Raw genomic sequence first — 21381 nt, 5'->3', positions numbered from 1 at the left:
TCATTACATAGTTTGAAAAATGATTTAGGCTGAGTTCTTCTTTCAAACAGAAAAATAATCTGTTCCGCCTTGTGATGTCACGTGGTGATACAGGAAGTGCTCCGCCGTGTTTTTAAACTCCACGCACCTTCACTAGGATCATTTGGATCATTTCAGCCGTGGAATTGTTAAACTCTACTGAACTAAAGGTAAAAAGTTAGTCAAGAAAACTCAAGAAAAAAAATGACAAAATGGATTTAAACAACACATTTTCAGGAGCCTGTGATTATAGAGACAGACCGATATATTGGCCGATATTTGTCCTTTTTAGCGTATCTGTTATCGGTCTTAAATCTCCAGCATACGCCGATCTAAACTAGGTCTAAACCAGGACTATGTCAGGACTATTTCAGTTTTAAACCAAAGTGCATTTGTTTAGCCCAAATCCTGCAGACTACGATCTTGTATTTTGTCTCAGGTTAAACTCTGAGCCACACGTGAGTCGAGAATAAACAACACTACACGCTTTTGTCACAGTTTTATTTATCCCAGTCTAAACCAGGTCTAAACCAGGTCTAAACCAGGTCTAAACCAGGTCTAAACCAGGTCTAAACCAGGACTATATCAGGTCTAAACCAGGTCTAAACCAGGACTATATCAGGTCTATTTCAGGTCTATTTCAGGTCTGAACCAGGACTAAACCAGGTCTAAACCAGGTCTAAACCAGGTCTAAACCAGGTCTAAACCAGGACTAAACCAGGACTAAACCAGAACTAAACCAGGACTAAACCAGATGTAAACCAGGTCAAAACTAGGTCTAATCTAGGGCTATTTTAGGTCTAAACCAGGTCTAAACCAGGTCAAAACTAGGCCTAAACCAGGACTATATCAGGTCTATTTCAGGTCTAAACCAGGTCTAAACCAGGACTAAACCAGGTCTAAACTAGGTCTAAACCAGGTCAAAACTAGGCCTAAACCAGGACTATGTCAGGTCTATTTCAGGTCTAAACCAGGTCTAAACCAGGTCTAAACTAGGGCTAAACCAGGACTAAACCAGGTCTAAACCAGGTCTAAACCAGGTCTAAACTAGGTCTAAACCAGGTCAAAACTAGGCCTAAACCAGGACTATGTCAGGTCTATTTCAGGTCTAAACCAGGTCTAAACTAGGTCTAAACCAGGACTAAACCAGGTCTAAACCAGGTCTAAACCAGGACTAAACTAATCTAAACCAGGTTTAAACTTGGACTAAACCAGGTCTAAACCAGGTCTAAACTAGGTCTAAACCAGGACTAAACCTGAGCTAAACCAGGTTTAAACTTGGACTAAACCAGGTCTAAACCAGGTCTAAACCAGGTCTAAACTAGGTCTAAACCAGTCTAAACCAGGTCTAAACCAGGTCTAAAGTTAAACCAGGTCTAAACCAGGACTAAACCAGGTCTAAAATAGGTCTAAACTAGGTCTAAACCAGGACTAAACCAGGTCTAAACCAGGTCTAAACCAGGTCTAAACCAGGACTAAACCAGGTCTAAACCAGGTCTAAACTAGGTCTAAACCAGGACTAAACCAGGTTTAAACTTGGACTAAACCAGGACTAAACCAGGTCTAAACAAGGTCTAAACTAGGTCTAAACCAGGACTAAACCAGGTTTAAACCAGGACTAAACCAGGTCTAAACCAGGTCTAAACATACGCCGATATTATCTTTGGTCAATCCGCTGCCTAAAAATACACCCAAACCTTTATACTTTAATGCAAACTGGAAACATGACTACGTAGCTTTCTTATAGCTTGAAAACTACCACTTCATGACATCACGAGGTGGAGCGGAGTGTCTTGAGCTTTGGAGATGCAGACAGACTAATAATAAAGAGTTACTCAAACATGTGAGAGTGAAACAAAACACAGATCCAGACATGTTTTTCGATGAGGTAACAGCATTCTGACACGGATTAAAGCTCACAAGAGTTCATTTTGTGTAATATTGTTGTACTTTTATTGTTGAAAATCACATTCTGTTGTCGAGTTTATTCTTTATTATTGAAATCGAGTTTGGAATTTTCGTATTGTGACATTATTTGAATAGATGCAATGAGCAAATCGCAAAGACAGTAATTTTTTTTTAAGACCCGTTAGGTCCACAAACAAGAAAATATTCAGTTTTTTTCTGCATAAAAGCTGCTGCTATAGAGCTAAACCAGGACTATTTCAGGTGTAAACCAGGTCTAAACCAGGTCTAAACCAGGTCTAAACCAGGTCTAAACTAAACTAGGGCTAAACCAGGACTATTTCAGGTGTAAACCAGGTCTAAACCAGGTCTAAACCAGGTCTAAACCAGGTCTAAACTAGGGCTAAACCAGGACTATTTCAGGTCTAAACCGGGGGTCTAACCTAAACTCAGTCTAAACCAGGACTAAACCAGGTCTAAACTAGAACTGAACCAGAACTATATCAGGTCTAAAGCAGGTCTAAACCAGGACTAAACTAGGTCTAAATTAGGTCTAAACTAGAGCTATTTCAGGTATAAACCAGAACTAAACCAGGGCTAAACCTGAAACTAAACTAGGGCTAAACAGGACTATTTCACGTCTAAAACAAGTCTACACCAGGTCTAAACCAGGACTAAACCAGGTCTAAACTAAACAGGTCTAAACTAGGTCTGAACTAAGGCTAAAATAGAACTATATCAGGTCTAAACCAGGACTATTTCAGGTCTAAACTAGGGCTAAACCAGGACTAAACCAGGTCTAAACAAGGTTTAAGCGAGTACTAAACCAAGACTATATCAGGTCTAAACCAGGACTATTTCAGGTCTAAACTAGGGCTAAAAAAGGACTAAACCAGGTCTAAACCAGAGGAGCATAAATTACATTTGTTTAGCTAAACTCCTGCAGACTGTGCTTCTGTGTTTGTCTCAGGTTAAACTCTGAGCCACATGAGTCGAGAATAAACAACACTACACGCTTTTGTCACAGTTTTATTTATCCCAGTCTAAACCAGGTCTAAACCAGGTCTAAACCAGGACTAAATTTAGGGCTAAAATAGAACTATTTCAGGTCTAAACTATGCCTAAACCAGGACTATATCAGGTCTATTTCAGGTCTAAACTAGGTCTAAGGCAGGACTAAACCAGGACTAAACCAGGACTAAACCAGGTCTACACTAGGTCTAAACCAGGTCTAAACTAGAGCTATTTTAGGTCTAAACCAGGTCTAAACTAGGGCTAAACCAGGACTATTTCAGATCTAAACAAGGTCTAAACCAGGACTCTCTTTCAGGTCTAAACCAGGTCAAAACTACTCCTAAACTAGGACTTTATTCAGGTCTATTTCAGGTCTAAACCAGGTCTAAACCAGGACTAAACCAGGATTAAAACAGGTCTAAACTAGGTCTAAACCAGGTCAAAACTAAGCCTAAACCAGGACTATATCAGGTGTATTTCAGGTCTAAACCAGGTCTAAACCAGGTCTAAACCAGGTCTAAACTAGGGCTATTTCAGATCTAAACCAGGTATAAACCCGGACTCTATTTCAGGTCTAAACTAGGTCTAAACCAGGACTAAACCAGGTCTAAACCAGGTCTAAACTAGGTCTAAACCAGGTCTAAAACTAGGGCTATTTCAGATCTAAACCAGGTCTAAACCAGGTCTAAACTAGGGCTATTTCAGATCTAAACCAGGTCTAAACCAGGTATAAACCAGGACTCTATTTCAGGTCTAAACTAGGTCTAAACCAGGTCTAAACTAGGGCTATTTGATGGCTAAACTAGATCCAAACTAGGTCTAAACCAGGACTATATCAGGACTGTTTCAGTTTTAAACCAAAGTGCATGTTGTTGTTTAGCCCAAATCCTGCAGACTGCGATCTTGTATTTTGTCTCAGGTTAAACTCTGAGCCACACGACACCCACACGCTTTTGTCACAGTTTTATTTCTCCCAGTTTTCCCGAACCCGGTGTGTCCCCGTTTTGAGTTTGTAAAATCTTTCCCCCCCGTGTCCCGTTTCTCGAGTCTTAACCACACAGACCCTGTAAACATCCCCGCGCGTCGTGCGTTTGTAGCCGTAGCGCCGCAGGTTTGGCTGTAATCCCAGTAATGCGGCCGCGGCAGATTCCAGTGCGCCCCGTGAGTAACCCTGATGACACAGAGGGCGGAGCGCACCTGTCTGAGCCCCGGCAGGTGTGAGGCTCATGGTGAAACGGTGAATCACTCGGAGCGTACAAACTGTAAACGCACTCAGGCTAACGCTAACGCTAACGCTAACGGTAAAGACACGGTTTACGAGAGTCTCAGTGACGCAATTATGATGAAATACAAAAACAAACACATAAAAAAAAAGTACTGTTGTGATATTTTAGGAACACAGGGAGGTACTTTAACCAAACATTGTACTTGAGGAAGATTATTTTGAAGTAATGTGAAGAAGAACGGTTAAAAGAAATAACTCAAATAAGAGTAAACAGTATTTGTGGAAAACTACTTCTCAAGTAAGAGTAATGTTACTTTAAAATAATATTACACAAGTAGAAGTACAAAGTAGTAGTAAAAGAAATTGGCATACTAAAGAGTAAAAAGTATTTGGGGAAATTACTACTTAATAATGTTACTTCAAAAATAATATTACACAGGTAGAAGTACTAAGTAGTAGTAAAAGAAATGACTCAAGTAAGTAAAAAGTATTTGGGAAAACTACTCAAGTAAGAGTACCAAACTTGAAAATACTATTACTCAAGTAAAAGTACAAAGTAGTGGTAAAACTAGTTACTCAGGTAAGAGTAAATCAGAATTTGTGAAACGTACTACTCAAATAAAAGTAACATTACTTCAAAAATAACTAAAAGTACACAGGAGCAGTAAACTCAAACTTACTTCAAAGTAATATTACACAGGTAGAAGTACTAGAAGTGCTAAAGAAATGACTCAAGTAATAGTAAACAAGAATTTGGGAGAGTACAAAAGTTGAAAATAATATTACTCAAGTAAAAGTACAATGTAGTGGTAAAACAAATTACTCAAGTAAGAATAATGTTACTTCAAAATAATATTACACAAGTAAAAGTACAAAGTAGTGGTAAAATAAATTAGCATACTATTACTAGTATTTGGGAAAAGTACTACTCAAGTAAGAGTAACATTACTTCTAAACAATATTACATCAGCAAAAGTACAAAGTAGTGGTAAAAGAAATAACTCAGGTAAAGAGTAAATCAGAATTTGTGAAACGTACTACTCGAATAAGAGTAGCATTACTTTAAAAATAATATTACATAAAAGTACAAAGGAGCGGTAAATGAAATTACTCAAGTAAGAGTAAAAAGTATTTGGGAAAACTACTACGTAATAACGTTACTTCAGAATAATATTACACAGGTAGAAGTAAGTAGTGCTAAAGAAATTACTCAAGTAAGAGTAAATAAGAATTCGGGAAAACTACTAGTGCTAAAGAACTCAAGTAATAGTCAAGAGTATTTGGGAAAACTACTCAAGAGTACAAAAGTTGAAAATAATATTACTCAAGTTAAAGTACAATGTTGTGGTAAAACAAATTGCTCAAGTAAGAGTAATGTTACTTCAAAATAATTTTACATAAGTAGAAGTACAAAGTAGTGGTAAAAGAAATTACTCAGGTAAGAGTAAATAAGAATTTGTGAGAACTACTTGACTCAAGTAGGCCTAAGAGTAAAAAGTATTTGTGAAAACTACATCACGTAACATCTGGTTTATATTTTGAAGTTAATGTAATGTTAATTCACTGTAATGTTAATGTTAATTTGAAAGACAAAACATTAAATAAAGCACAAAATCTGGGGTTTTTAAAGGACTGACACAAAAATTTGAATAAATTAAATCATATCTGAAGCGAGCTGCGAGAAACACAAATAAATTTTATACTCACAGTGAGACGAGTAACCAAAACTTTTACTTATTTTTTTATTTATTTGATTGGTACAGTGCATGTTACTGGACAGAATTAGAATAATAAAATTATATATACATTATAGCTAAAGGTTAATTTACATCCGTTGTTCCCAAGCTCAAATCAGAGTCCTGTTACTTCAACAAAAACGACTGAAGTAGGAGTAAAAAGTAAGCTGCTAGAAAAGTACAATTTCTGTAAAAAGTAAATATATAACCGAGCACTTCACACTAAGGACGCGACAAGGCACAATTCCACAAAAACGAAACAAGATTTGAAGAAGATGACTTTTTGATATGGGTTTAAGACATTTTTTGTGCTATTCAGGTCACAATTTTGGCTTTGAAAGTTTTAGATTTATTTAATTGTGTAGTTTTGCTGTTTTCAAGAAGAATTACTCAGTCTTTTGGAACTTTTGTCAGGCGAGATCTTGTCCCATTCCTTCTACTCAACTCTGTCTAGTCGTGTAAATCGCCTCAAAATAATACGTTCAAGTTGCCAACAAAGTGAGTGGTAGACTTCCAAATTGTTAATGAAGTGAAAAGTAGATGATTAAACGAAAACACAAGTCATGAGTAACCAACTAACAACTAGAATTGAGTAACTAATGAGTAATTAATCGTCGTGGCTACGCTCGGGTCGTTTTCTTTGTCAGAAACGGCAATTACTGAAAGTGAGTATGACGTCACCACATCCTGGAATAGGCAAATCACCCCGGTCGTCTTGGCCAAGCCTGCGCGTGGATTCTTTGCAGCTGATGCCATCGACATCCTCCCGGGGTGTGATTCCACCTGGAGGCACTGCTCTGTTTGAAAGCGCTGGTGCTCGGGTTAGTCAGCGTGAAAGGTTGTCTAGAGGATTTTCCGAGGATAAAGAAACCGCCGCCCTCCTCCGCAGCTCCCTCCCGCCTCCTCTTTAAGGTAGAAATCACGCTTGTTTACAGCCGCTGTGCGTTTAGAATTGTTGAACGAGTCGCTGAACGAATCGCTGTTGGAAGTTTCCTGCCCAGAAGTAATTTAGCGACCAACGCGTTAGTCTTTAGATCCTTCGTCTGCTTCAGTGCACGCTAGTGTTGTAGTACTCGAGACCGTTTTTTTATGGTCTTGGTCTCGTCTGGGATTTGAGCGCATTTGGACTCAGTCTTGTCTTGGTTCTGAGGGCGTTTAGATTCGGTCTTGAAGGCGTTTGGGCTCGGTCTTCTCTCAGTCTCGAAGGTGCTTGGACTCAGTCTTGTCTTGATCTTGAATGCGCTTGGATTCGGTCTTGTCTTGATCTCGAAGGTGCTTGGACTCGGTCTTGTCTTGATCTTGAATGCGCTTGGATTCGGTCTTGTCTTGGTCTTGAAGGCACTTGGACTCGGTCTTGTCTCAGTCTCAAAGGAGCTTGGACTTGGTCTTGTCTCGGACTTGACTGTGTTTGGACTTGGTCTTGTCTCGGTCTCGAAGATGCTTGGACTCGGTCTTGTCTCAGGTTCGAAGGTGCTTGGACTCAGTCTTGTCTCAGGCTCGAAGGTGCTTGGACTCTGTCTTGTCTCGGTCTTGAAGGTGCTTGGACTCGGTCTTGTCTCGGTCTCGAAGGTGCTTGGACTCAGTCTTGTCTCAGGCTCGAAGTGCTTGGACTCTGTCTTGTCTCGGTCTTGAAGGTGCTTGGACTCGGCCTTGTCTTGGTTCTAAAGATGCTTGGACTTGGTCTTGTCTCGGTCTCAAAGGTGCTTAGACTCAGTCTTGGCGGTGCTTTGACTCTGTCTTGTCTTGGACTCGAGTTCTGACACTAATGTACACTACCGGTCAAAAGTTCTAGAACCCCACACTTTTTCCATTTTTTTTACTGAAACTAATTCAGTTTATTGTGTCATTGCCCTGTTTCTACAATAGAACAGAAGTTTCCATAAATGTGTGGCACTTGTCGGTCGCTTCACTCTTCTGTCCAGTTCATCCCAAACCAGATCGACGGGGTTTAAGTCTGGACACTGTGCTGCTGCTGGACACGTCATATTTTCAAGTTTTACCGTCTTGTTCTTTTTTCCTGAGGTCGTTTTGGCAGAACTTGGACTTGTGTTTTGTTCTTTTATCTTTTTTTTTTTAACCTGTCTGTTCAGTTTTTACCTTTGTACCATTTCGAGCTCTTCACTGGACTTGCACGACTTGAATAGCAATAAATAAGTGGAAAAATTAGGGTGTTCTAAAACTTTTGACCGGTAGTGTAGCCCCAGTTAGGAACCATTTTCTTCAGTTTTCTGTAAAGTGCTAGTGGAAGGGTTCTCAAACTGTGGGTTAGGATCCAAAAAGGGGCACAGAGTGTTTCAGTGCAGTACAGTTTACTTGACTTATAAGCCTAAATGAAAATTAATCTGCTCAAATGGAGATAGATTTATTAAAAAAACATTGATATATTTGTGCCAAAATAAGTGTAAAATACAAATAAATGTAGAAAATGACAAAGATGGTCTCGATTTGGTCTTGATGGACTGTGGTCTCGGTCTCAACCTTCGGAGGTCTTGGTCTTGTCCTGGTCTCGGGACCCTGTGGTCTCGATTTTGATTAGTGCGGTCTTGGCTACAACACTCGTGCACGCCATCGCTGAAAGGAATCTCCAAGAATCACCTTAATTTGGCTTTTCCCCTTCGACCTCTTAATGATATCCAGCCCTATTCATGACATCACAAGGTGGAACTGAGCATTTTGAGCTTTGGAGATGCAGACAGTGAAAACAAAACGCAACTCCAGGTCTGTTTTTGATGATGTAACAGCTTTATAACAAGACATAAAGCTCACAAGAGTCAGTTTTTTGCGCAATATAGGCCCTTTAACATTAACCGTATCTGTATTTTCAGACTTTCCTGATTTGCGTTGGCCTATTTATCAGTATGGAATTTTAATTACGTTATGATGATCAATTCTGCCGCTGCCCGTGGGCTATTTTGGTCGCGGCCCACAATATGGCAAACATCAAATGGAGGCCAGTGTGTACAGAGATTAAACTCCAAACCACAGAATCATCTTCTCATGTTCTCTACTTACTCACTCGGCTCGTCAGCAAGTCCAAACCAGCTCCTGTTTACCCCGGCGCTACGTGCTAAGCGGCTAGTTAAGATTCATCATCAACATATCAGTTTAAAACCCCCGGGGCGATCGCCGACCTGCATTCACATGACGCACACAATTGTAGTTTTTTATGTTTCACAATATGACGCTGGGAGTGAGTTCAATGGATATAATATTAACTTTTACATTTTAAGTGCTGTTATGTAAGATAGTTTGTTCCATTGGATTATGAATTTTAAATACAGCTGAATTTCTCACTTTGAATTTTTTAGCTCTGAAAAAACATGTTTGAATTATTTTCATTTTGAATTTTTGTTGCTGAGATTTTAAGCATACGTTTTCAATATGTTTCAAATTTAAAATAAAAATATTCAACTTTTAAATCAGGGTCGTCAAACTCAAAGGACCAAAATTAAAAACTGGGACTAAGTCGTGGGGCAAACTAAATATTTATTGAAAAATTTCGACAACATCTGCATGTTTTCTCTTCTTTCAAGATATGTAATGTTAAATGTAATGTAATGTTGTCTTTTCTCATGAAAATAAATGTTAATAATAGTTTTGTTTAAACATTGAAGCCAGATCAAGCAGAATATAAAATAATAACAACATTTTAAATAAATCATGTCTAGTCTATACGTAGCCAGCGGGCATCTCTAATACAGATATGATATGATCTCATGGGTCAAATATAATTATATCGTGGGCCAAATTTGGCCCCTGGGCCCGGGTTTACACTTAAGAAATAAAAAAATTGTTTACTCCAGTCAGTGTAGTGAAGACTGCAGTGAGTGTTACATTGAGAAATGAAGCAGCGACTTCACAAGAGGATGAACCAACACAGATGAGAGAGCAACACAGGACCTCAGTACATCTCCATCTAAAAACCTTGGGCCACACTTTTGAGGACAGTGAGGTACAGATCTGAGCCACAGAAAAGAAATAGTTTAAGAGGAGAGTTAAAGAGAGTATTTTTGTTAGAAAATCTCCATCTTTGAACAGAACAACATCAGACATCATCTGTCAACTATTTACAACTCCATCCTCAAACCTAAATCAAAGAGAACGATAGTGATGTCAGCCAGGTCAGGTCCAGAGGCGAGAAAACACTCATTATGGCCCTGAAGGATTCTGCTAATATTAGATATAATATAATAATACATTTATCTGTCTGTAAAATGGATTAAATGGACATAATATAGAGCAGAGGTCTCCAACCCTCAGACTGGGGACTGGTACCAGGACATGGCTCGTTTGGTACCAGGCTGCAAAAGCGTGAACCCCCCCCCATAGGCCGCGTGGACCATCCCCCCATCCCGTACGCCTCGCGAACCGTTCACCCTCCCGTACGCCTCGCGGACCGTTCACCCTCCCGTACGCCTCTCGCGCGCGGACCGTTCCCCCTCCCGTACGCCTCGCGGACCGTTCCCCCCTCCCGTACGCCTCGCGGACCGTTCCCTCTCCCGTACGCCTCGCGGACCGTCCCCCCTCCCGTACGCCTCGCGGACCGTTCCCTCTCCGTCACCCTCCCGTACGCCTCGCGGACCGTTCCCCCTCCCGTACACCTCACGGACCGTCCCCCCTCCCCGTACGCCTCGCGGACCGTTCACCCTCCCGTACGCCTCGCGGACCGTCCCCCCTCCCGTACGCCTCGCGGACCGTCCCCCCTCCCGTACGCCTCGCGGACCGTTCCCTCTCCCGGACCGTTCACCCTCCCGTACGCCTCGCGGACCGTCCCCCCTCCCGTACGCCTCGCGGACCGTCCCCCCACATGGCACCACTAAACCAGGTCTAAAACCAGGTCTAAAACAGGACTAAAACAGGTCTAAAAACAGGTCTAAAACAGAAACTAAAACAAGTCTAAAACAGGTCTAAAACAGAACTAAAACAGGTCTAAAAACAGGTCTAAAACAGGTCTAAAACAGGTCTAAAACAGAACTAAAACAGGTCTAAAAACAGGACTAAAATAGGATTTAGCCAGGACTTAACCATGCTCCTCAAATCCCCCAACCCACTCTGGTCTGCGAAATATTGTCTAATATAAAACAGACTTGGGGCTTGGGGACCACTGACTGAGAGTCTAAGATTTATAACCTGCCCCTGTGGACTATTAACAAGATTTAGGCCGATATGTCTCCAAGTGTAATATCGGCCAACTGATATATCGGTCGGGCCCTAGTCCATGGGCGTACACTGGTATACTGATGTGCTCTTCTGATACATCTCAAGATCATTGTAAAGTTATTCAGGAAAGGTTCATTTCTGTCGTCTCTGAACGTGGCGAGTCTCTAGTTTCAATACCAGATTTAGTATCGGTTAGTGTCTGATTTTTCGATTTCTTTTGACAACCCTAATAGTGATCAAACACGTCCATATTTCCAGACAGCGGTTGGTGGTTTACTTCACACAAAGATGTTTCCATGTGTTTGTGTGGGGGCCTTGTTTGTCCCAGTCCAGACACCGTACTCAGACGCCTCTTTGCTCTGCGTCTGGACCGACTCGTCCAACAGCATAACTCCAACAGATAACACTTTGTTCTGTTCTGTGGTCACAAATACAGACGAGTACGGCTGTGGTGAAACAAGAAAGGACGTAGTGAAAGCTTGGATATGACTCTTCACTGTATTCTTCATTTCTACATAAATATTTTGAGTCTGATGCCCGATTTTGCTAAATTTAAGAAAATGTAACCCAAAAAATGTACGCTTTGTAGTGACATCATGCATGGAGGGTTATGCGTGTATGTTTACGAAGTTTTTAGATGTGTTTTTGTTTGAAAACTCAAAAACAAAACAAATGGAAACAACACATTTTCAGACGCCCGTGAGCAATACAGGCGTTCTTGGTCATATTTTAGTGTTTGGTTTTCAGCAAAAAAGGAGACAAACTGGTGAAAAATCTTGTGACTGTGTTGTTATTTGACAGAATAAATCAGCTCATCTGTTGTAGTTCCAACTAAGTCGGGTCTTTACGGTCAGATTGTGTTAAAACAAAGCTCAGATTAAAGCCTAAAGGCCTGTTCAGTTGTGTCCAGGTTACATGCAAAGTCTACTGTGGGTGTCCTGCGTTTCTGCAGTGCGTCTAGGGTGTCCTGGATTGGACCAGGACTAGACCAGGACTAACCCAGGACTGGACCATTGTCATTAATGGAGTATACATATATACAACCGCAGCCGCTGAGTCGATTACTTCCGCTGATGGTTTTATGGTTTAATAAATACACTAAAGACACTCTTAGCCTGGTTTGCCATCTCTCCGGGAAAAGATCGGGACCGGGAACTTGTTTCCTGGGCAACGGACGCCCTGGACGTGCATCAAGATTTGTTTTTTTCCCGTTCCTCCACAGCGTCAAAGACACATGTCGGGGGGTCTAACCTCAAATGCAAAGGCGTCCAAACAGAGGCGTTTAGGGCATTTTTTGACGGACCTTAAGTTTTCTTTCACACCGACAGCAGTTGGTGCGCCAAATGTTCCATTCGAACCAAAAGCTCTTAGTTGGGTTCGTTTTCGTTGGTGTGAAAGCATCAGTCGCACTTGGATCCACACTGAATGAAGTGGACCGAGACCTCAAATAAGAGGTGGTCTTGGTCTGCTTGACTCCGCACTAAATGCCAAACTCTGGTGTGGTCCCTCTGGTGAGAACGTGTACTCAGGTCCAAACCAGAGACAGTAGGTCCGAACCAACTATTCCAAATGCATCATGGGAGGGCAGGCTCAGACTTCTGAATTAAGCGCACCAGTCTTGGATATATGTGTCCGGTCAAGTGTTAACGGAGGGAAACAGGGGCAGTTTCTGACATTCAAATGTCTCTTATTCAGAAACTAGAGGAACTATTGAAATAAGTAAAGTATCAGAATGTAGGAAAGAGTTACACTCCAACAGGGTCAAGTTAAACCTGTGATATTCTTTCAAGTTGTTGACAAAAAATTAAAAAACTCATGTTGGTAACGGAGGGAATGAAATATGCAGCACTTTTTGGGCAATAAATCCAAACAGTGATAACTCTTGGTTCTCACTTACATATCCTTAACAAACTGGTTTGAATATTTGCTTCATATAGTTTTCTACCATATGGTACAAGATTAGGTTGAAAAACCTCTTACTTTTTGAGTCATGAGATTTTTTTATTAAGAAAGGTCATGGTAACGGAGGGAAAAGTAACGGAGGGAAAATTGTACAAACAAGTAGAAGGTGCAGGATTTTACATCATTTGTCGCTTTTTTCTCCCAAATACTTTAATATTACTTCAAAATGAAAGGAAACTATTTCTATAAAATATGTCAGTCCTTCCAAGCAAATTTTTATCATTTTAAATACTTTTTTTTTTTAAAATCATGTACCTTCATCAACAGTTCAAAGATGGAATAACACAAGATATGATGAAATACATCCATTTATTTACATGATTTTTGGGTCTTTGAAATTTGGGAAATAATTTTTGTTCCATGTTTCATACATGGTCTGTTTAAAACATATGGAACTTTAGAACCAAAAATGGTACAGAAAAAAGGTCAACAGTTTCATAAACTAGAGTACATATGTATCTGTTCAATACATTTTTATATCAGATGAATTAACTTGAATTTTTGGCCTTGTTGTTTACTTCTGCTTGACCGGGCCGATACGTCAGTGAGACCAGTTTTGGTTGGTTTTCCAGGTGTGAAAGGATCACACTGGAGTCTATACACTACAGAAGAACAATTAATAAAATAGTTCTTCTGGTGCGAACCAAATAATCAAACTAGTGTTGTGAAAGCGTCTTCACTTGAGTAACAGAGCGTCAGATGATTGGTCAGTTGTTCGATTTTACTCTGATTCTGATTCTGATCTTTTGTCCGTGTTGTTGTGTTGCAGAGGTGAGTGCAAACTTCAGCGATGTTCCCCCCGGAGACGCGGTGCGCTCTCTGGCCGAGCAGGAGACGGTGCTGCCCTGCGTGTACAAGCCCGTCCAGGAGGAGACCATCGTCCAGGTGACGTGGAAGAAAGAGAAGAGCGACGGCAACAAGGAGCAGATCATCCTGGCTCACCACCTCAACGGACAGACCGGTGAGACCCACGCGGAACCGTTTAACCTGTGAAATGTAGATGACAACTCAAACTATACTGACCTGTGATGTTTTTGTTTCTGTTTGTTGGACTTTAACCAAAAACTGAATCTGTCAGGCCATTAAATTAATGACTCAGTGGTGATGGACCTGATATTATAACAAACTTGGCCAGCTTCTTTGGGTGTCCATGAGAGGTGTAACGATATCCAAGTCTCACGGTATGATCCTCACAGTACGATATTTATTGCGATATCGTGGGAAAGCTCATGATTAGGGATGTAACGATATCCAAATCTCTCGGTACGATATTTTCACGATATACATCTCTATTTATTGCGATATTTTCTGTTAATTTGCTCCTTTTTCCTCTTAAAATGCCTCGACAAGACTTTAATCGAAAGAACTAAGACTTAAAAGTGTTAGAACTGTTATTTCTTCTTGTCGTCTGCACTGAAATGGAGCAAAGGATCATGGTCTATGTAGTTCCTTCTGTCTCTATTTAGCTGTTGCTGCACCATAACTCTTCATTTAAGCAAAGAGACTTAGTAAACTGATATATTGTGATGGTCCACGATATTATTGTGAGAACTTTGACCATACGACATCACCATATTGCAGTTATTGTTACATCCCTCATATATACACATAATATATCAAAATGCATGCACATATTTACGTGTAAGTGTGTGCCTATTGTCCAATCAAATCCACTTTATTTTTATAGCACATTTCACAAACAAACTGTTTCCAAAGTGCTGCACAAATACATAAAAATAACAACAATAATAAGATGATAAAATAAACTACTAAAATAATACTAGTCTTAAAATAATAAAACCAGTAAAATAAAATAAAAACAAAATCATAGAATAGAAATAAATAAACCAATAAACAAATTAAATCAGTAAAACCAATAAAAACACATAAAAATAAATAAAAGACACAGAGGAGCACAATTTAAATTGTGGACAGAAAAAAAAAAGAATAGAAACCAGACGTAATCATTGTAGGTAATTTAGGTAAGAATTATTTAGTAAAAATAATCAGGCCCGAGATATTATTATTCAGCGATGTTGCATTTTGTAAGCTCAGTGGCTCAATGACTCTAAGGTCCGTTCACACCAAAGCGTCAAAGTGTCCAGTTTCTATGTAAAGTCGATGTGGACGCGCGACTAGAGCGTCCTGCGTTTTTGCGGCGCGTCTTCGGCGTCAGCGCGGCGCGAATCTGGCGTCGACGCGGTGAGTCTTGAGCGTTTTGGCGTCTTTGGCGTCAGCGGTCTAGACGCGCGTCCAAGGCGTCAGCGTCAAGAAGTTGAAAATGCTGAACTTTTGGCGTCAGACTCGCCGCGTCGACCAATCAGGGACGAGTATCCAGAGACGCAGCGACGTTATTATCAGGAAGAAAAACCCGAGAACCAGAACCAGAACCACAAACATGAACAGAGAATAAATATATACACCACAATCACCGAGGACTAAACCAGGACTAAACCAGGACTACCAGGACTACCAGGACTAAACCAGGACCGGACCAGGACTAAATAAGGACTAGACTGGGACTAAACAAGGACTAGACCGGGAGTAGACCGAGACTAGACCGGGACCAAACCAGGACTAGACCGGGACTAAACAAGGACTAGACCGAGACTAGACCATGATTAGACCGGGACTAGACCGGTATTAGACCAGGACTAGACCGGGACTAGACCAGGACTAAACCAGGACTGATCCAGTGTCATTAGTGGAGTATAAATATAAACTCGCTCCAGTCGTCGAGTCGATCTCCTCCTCTGATGTTTTATGTCATAAAAACACTCAAGTCTCTCAGTCTGGTCTGACATTGTTTCGGGAAAAGACCAGGACCGGGCTCTTGTTTCCAGGGCAACGGACGCGCGTCAAGTATTTTTGTCCCGTTCGTCCACGGCGTCAAAGACGAGCGTCGGGGGCGTCTAAACTCAAATGCAAAGGCTCCAAATAGAGACGTCAAGGAGTTTTTTGACGCTTTGGTGTGAACGGCCCTTTAATGAACAGGCCACTGTACTGACCTGGACTGACCGATGCTGTAGTTATAGGCTTTTATTTAGTTAAATGAGCTAAAGGCTGAAACAAAAGACCGCACAGTGAACTGTTACCGTTCTTTATCATATATTTCCATATCTGCTTCATTGCCCTCACAGCTGCTGAGCGCGGTCATCACTTTGTGTTGCATTTTTTGTATGAAAAGCGCTCTGTGAATAACGTTTGATTGATTGATTGAATACAACCCCAAAAGGCAAGCAGCAGAGAAAATGAGAAAATGTCCCAGGTCAAACGTCCTCTGGTAAAGTTCACACAAAACCCCAGAGCAGCAGCAGCAGCAGCAGCAGTCAGAGCAGGTGGACTGGGCCGTGCGCCGTCACAAATGCAGATGGAGACGTGACAATCAGAAACACGTGACTGTTCCACTTTGAGCAGACGACAGTGGTGCAAAGTGAACAAAAACACTACAGGAATAATTTTATGACCTTATCGTAAGATCTTCTGATTGTGGGTCTGAAGTGTGCATCTGGATTAGCCCCATTTGAAGGAGTCTACATCCCTTCACCTTCGCCCTGCCCCTCGTGGCTAAAGAGAATTGTGATACCACTTTGTCTTGTGTGGACGTACAAAATCAAGGAGAAGGGCGAAGGCTTTTAGGCTAAACTCAGGAGCCACCAGCAGCTCTCCACCCTCTTCCAAGGAGCTCGCCAAGGCGTTTCTGAATCACACATATTGTGCTAAATAACTAAAATGTTACATAATTAAATGCCTCTGACCATTGTAGTTGTATATTTCTGATTCCTTTGCCTATCTTTGTGCACTAATAAATGGACAAAACAGTTGTGTAAATGTTTTAGGCATCAAACTGTACCTCATCTAAGGCTCTTATATTCAAAATTTTCTGCGACTGCCAAAACGAACAGCTCTCTGGCATTTTTATTTTGTTAAAGTAGCTCAATTTTTCTTAATTTTCTTTATTATTATTATTATTATTATTATTATTATTATTATTATTATTATTATTATTATTATTTTTTTTATTATTATTATTATTATTTTATTAATTTTTATTAATTTTTTATTTTTTTTCCTTTCTTTCAGCGTCTGTTAAGGGTGGGTGTGGGGAGGGCAAATCGGGGTTTGGGAATGTGGCATTTGTATACTTGTATATTTTGTGGCATTATTGTGTGGCCGTAAGACCACAATATAGGGAAAAAAAACTTAAAATTAAATTAAATATATATGACAAAAAAAGTAGCTCACCAGAGGAAAAAGGTTGGAGACCCTCGGATTAAGAGGTAGAATTGTTTTTGGGCCTAAGAATTCATGTTTTTAAAGGTATTTTTGAGCAATAAATGCAACTGAATAAATCCAAAATAGATTAATGACACACTGTGGAACATTACAGTCAAAGTATTACCAAGTCCAGGACGTGCTGCAGCATTTGTTTTAGTTATCACTCAGTTTTAGATCATTAAACGAGTGTGTTGTTGTGTTTTTGTGCAGCGTTCGGCGCGTGGTCTCGGCGCGTCCGCTTCAAGAACAGCGACCCCATGGTGGACTCGTCTCTGATCATCACCAGCACGGAGCTCGGAGACGCCGGACTCTACACCTGCCAGATCAGCACCTTCCCCCTGGGCAACTTCGAGAAGGACATGGAGCTCACCGTCTGGAGTAAGACACACGACTTTTATTCAGTGGATCTACATGATTTTTAAACATTTTGAACAGTTTGCAGTGGTCCGAAGTTATTCCTCAGTCACTTTAAGCATTCAGAGCATTGTTATTATTCACCATGTTGAAATTCTAAACACTTTTCACAACTTAGGTTAGGTTAGGTCGCTTTATTCGTACCTGTAGGTAAATTTGCTTTGCAGATTTGAGAGGCAGGTTCCACATTTCACATTTCATTCATCCACAAAACACGTATAAAAACACAATTACAAAATAAAGTGTTACAGAGCTCCAGTGCAGAATGGTTTGTTCCATAAACAATTAGTTAAATTCATCCATCACGCTTGGCTAAAATCACAATAAATATTAAATATGTTAAAAACACACAATCTTAGATAAATAAATTACAATTTATTCATAAGTACGACAGCAGCCGGAACGAAGCTCCTTTTAAAACGATTTGTTCTAGATCTTGGGACTAAAAGCCTCAGACCAAAGAGAAGCAGCTGAAACTCTGAGTTCAGTGGATGTTGCACGTCTCTTAAAATCCTCTGGGACGTCGTCTGTAAGTGTCTCGAGTACAGAGAGTCCAGCGGCTCTGAGGATGAACAATCACCTCCTCCCCCATTTAACCAACTGACTGAGGGAGTTGTTGTTTTTATCAGAGACGCTCCCAAACCACGAGACCAATGAAAACATTAAAACTGATTCCATAAATGTTTTATAAAACAGTGTCATCATGGTTCTGTCTACACGGTAAAAGGAAAACTTTCTCAGACAATGAAGGTGCTGGTGCCTCTTTTACACACAACAGAACAATTATCATCAAAACTTAATTTTTAATCAATGATTGTTCCAAGATATTTATATGAATCCACACACTCCACTGACTGCCCCTTTATCTCTGTGACATCACACTGAGGCAACTTTTAGAAACAAGAATGGATTTTTGCTGTCACAGTAGCAACTAGCAGGCTAACACACACTTCCTGATTATCAGAATTATCATCAGATGACAGCACACTTCATAAAGTCATGGTTAATAGTAGGACTGTGCAAAAATATCAAAATATTGATGTATTGTATTGTTTAATGTGATGATACAGTATCGATATCGTGGGCTGCTGTATCGAGTATTTTTTGGTATATTTTACTAAATTATTTTGTTACAGCTACAGTTTTGTTGTTTGTTCAGATGTTGTTGTTTTGTTGTCAGTTGTTTTGAGGATTAAAATGTTTGTGTTTCATTTGAACTTCGCACAAATATTGGTTTAAGACTTTTAGTGTCACAGCAAGGGCGTAGGTTTGGTCTCAGCTTTATCATCACCCCCCCATTTTATAAATTCTTTCAAAAAACACACAGAGTCTGAGCAGGTCCAAAATAAGTGAGAGGTGATTTCATTTTTTAGGTTTGTGTCCATTGTTCTTCTAAGATAATTGTTTAAACCAGGGGTGTCAAACTCATTTTGTTCCGGGGGTCGTGTCCAACCGACTTTGATCCCAAAGTGTCCGGATCAGAAAACTCATGTCATATAAACCCCAAAAATAACAATAAGTTCAAATATTTGTGCAGAGAAACACAAATCTATTACAGAAATCTTTTTTAATTGATGAACTCTTTCTTTTATAAAATATTATAATATTATGAACAACCTGAAACTTTAAGAAAAATAAAATTTCAACACAATGTTTGAACATGAACTTGTCTGTAAACAGGAATAAGTCCATTTTTGTTGTAAAATCCTGCACTCGGCTCCACTTTTCTCATGTTGGACATTTTTCTGATGAGGGTGTCACGGTCAACAGTCAAATCGATCGTCCTTTAAGAGCGTTTGGAAAGAGACAAGTCTTCATTTGTGCTGTGAAAAAGAAATTACAGATTATTTTGCCAATATTTTAGTAGAAAATATAATTAAAATATTTTAGTAGAAAATCAGCCGAGGGTCAGATTAAAGGTCTCAGAGGGCCGGATCTGGCCCCTGGGCCGTATGTTTGACACCCATGGTTTAGTGGAGAACAGTGATGTAGAGGCTTGTGCAGATTTCCTTTTGCTTGTTGGTGATGAGATATTTGTGAGGTCATGTCCGTACATTTTTCCGTGGAATATCGTCAGTAGAGTCGGGGTCTCACAGTGCACGAGTAGGGCCCATTATGAGACGAGTTTAACTGAAGATGAAGCCGAGTAAGTTCCTTTTGAAAAGTTTTTCAGAGTTTGGTGCAGCGTCTTCACTCACGCCTGCTCAAGACGACATGTTCAGGTGCGGCCCTGTCCTGCCGCTTCCCCAGTTTAGGCTCCTGACTCCACTAATGACATCACTCTGTTAGAGCCAATGAAACAACGGCAGGAGTAACCCTGTCGTCATGTAACTGAATACATCTCAGAACGTCTAATAAACAAAATGTGAACTAAAACGTCTTAAATTAATAAATAAATTAATTGAGTTTGGAAAAATAATGGAATAAATGTATATTTTTGTTTAAAAAAAGGTTTCAAAAGAAGCTCTTCCTGGACCTCCAGAGGATAATACACAGTAGACTGAACTCAGTGGTGATACAAAAAACCCAAGGCACTCACTGGTTAAAATAAAATGCCTATACTAATTTACGGCATGTGTTAATGGACAATTTACCGTATTTTCCGGGCTATTAGTCGCTCTGGATTATAAGACGCACTGTCATTAAATGGTCTATTTTCGAACTTTTTTCACAAATAAACTGTGTGGGACTTTAAATGAAACCCAACAGTGTGATGGGTGAGTGGTTTTGTTTGTTTGTTCGTTCACGGTGACTCTGGGCTTTGTTCAGTTGTGGCGTGTAGTTGTGCGTGTAGGGAGGGTGTGTCTGGGACCAACGGATTGTCGGCGTGTTCGCAGTGACTCAGTTGTTCAGTCGTGTCTAGAAGCGGCACGTCGCGCTCGTGGCTTTTTCGGTTCGTTCCTCCGTTCCGTTCCTCGTCGGCGTGGAGTGATGAGTGTGTCTGTGGGTGTTTTTCGCCGTGCGGTCGCTGTCTGCTCCGTGTGTGTTTGTAGTTTACTGAAGTCGTACTGGGACACCCGAGTGGATTCGTGTATGGGGCGCTCTGGATTGTGGCGCGCGGTCGTTTTTTGATGCGGTTAGAGGCTTAAGAGCGCGTCTAATAGCCCGGAAAATATGGTACAAAGTCCCGACGCGTTTCAGCCTATGACTTAAATGAATATAGGCATTTTATTTTAACCATTGAGTGCCTTGGGTTTTTTGTATATTTTTTGTATCTTTTTGTTTATTAAAATAAAATGGCAAATACTGGTCAGGTCTTCCCCAAATATTAGTTGTGACGTGTCCCCACTGTCCCTGTGCAAACCTACTCCCTTGTCTCACAGCCATGATTTAGCCTTTATTTTTTTATTGACTCATATTGAATTGATTTTAAAAATATCGTACTGAACCGTATCGAATCGAAAGCTCACTGTATCGAGGTATGTATCATATCGGTGATTTCTTCATGATCCCCTGCTTTGGTTCAGAATGGTGCCAGCTCCACTCGACGCCCTGTCACAGCTCATTGTTCCTCGTGTGTTTGTGGTTTGCGTTTGTATTTTCACTAAACAAAAGACGAGACTGGAAGTGTTATCGACCTTTTAGCCAGGAATGTGTAACTGTCAAATCACAAGACGACAATGACTTATGTGTGTGTGTGTGTTTCTGAACATCATCAATTACCCTGGG

At 40.5% G+C, this 21381-nt stretch overlaps 1 protein-coding gene across 1 annotated transcript in view; it reads left to right on the top strand.

The window, feature by feature from the left end:
• Positions 1–21381, top strand: part of nectin4a (nectin cell adhesion molecule 4a) — a 102612-nt gene that overhangs the window by 23554 nt on the left and 57677 nt on the right. The window contains exons 2-3 of the mRNA XM_055156695.1: positions 13790–13981; positions 17509–17676. Of these exons, the coding sequence (XP_055012670.1) occupies positions 13790–13981; positions 17509–17676 (360 nt within the window). The remainder of the gene's footprint in view (positions 1–13789; positions 13982–17508; positions 17677–21381) is intronic.

This window comes from Boleophthalmus pectinirostris, unplaced genomic scaffold (genome assembly GCF_026225935.1).
Source record: "Boleophthalmus pectinirostris isolate CB_2022bp ecotype Guang Dong unplaced genomic scaffold, ASM2622593v1 HiC_scaffold_20, whole genome shotgun sequence".
Lineage (NCBI taxonomy): Eukaryota > Metazoa > Chordata > Actinopteri > Gobiiformes > Gobiidae > Boleophthalmus > Boleophthalmus pectinirostris.
This window is presented reverse-complemented; position numbering and strand designations above follow the sequence as displayed.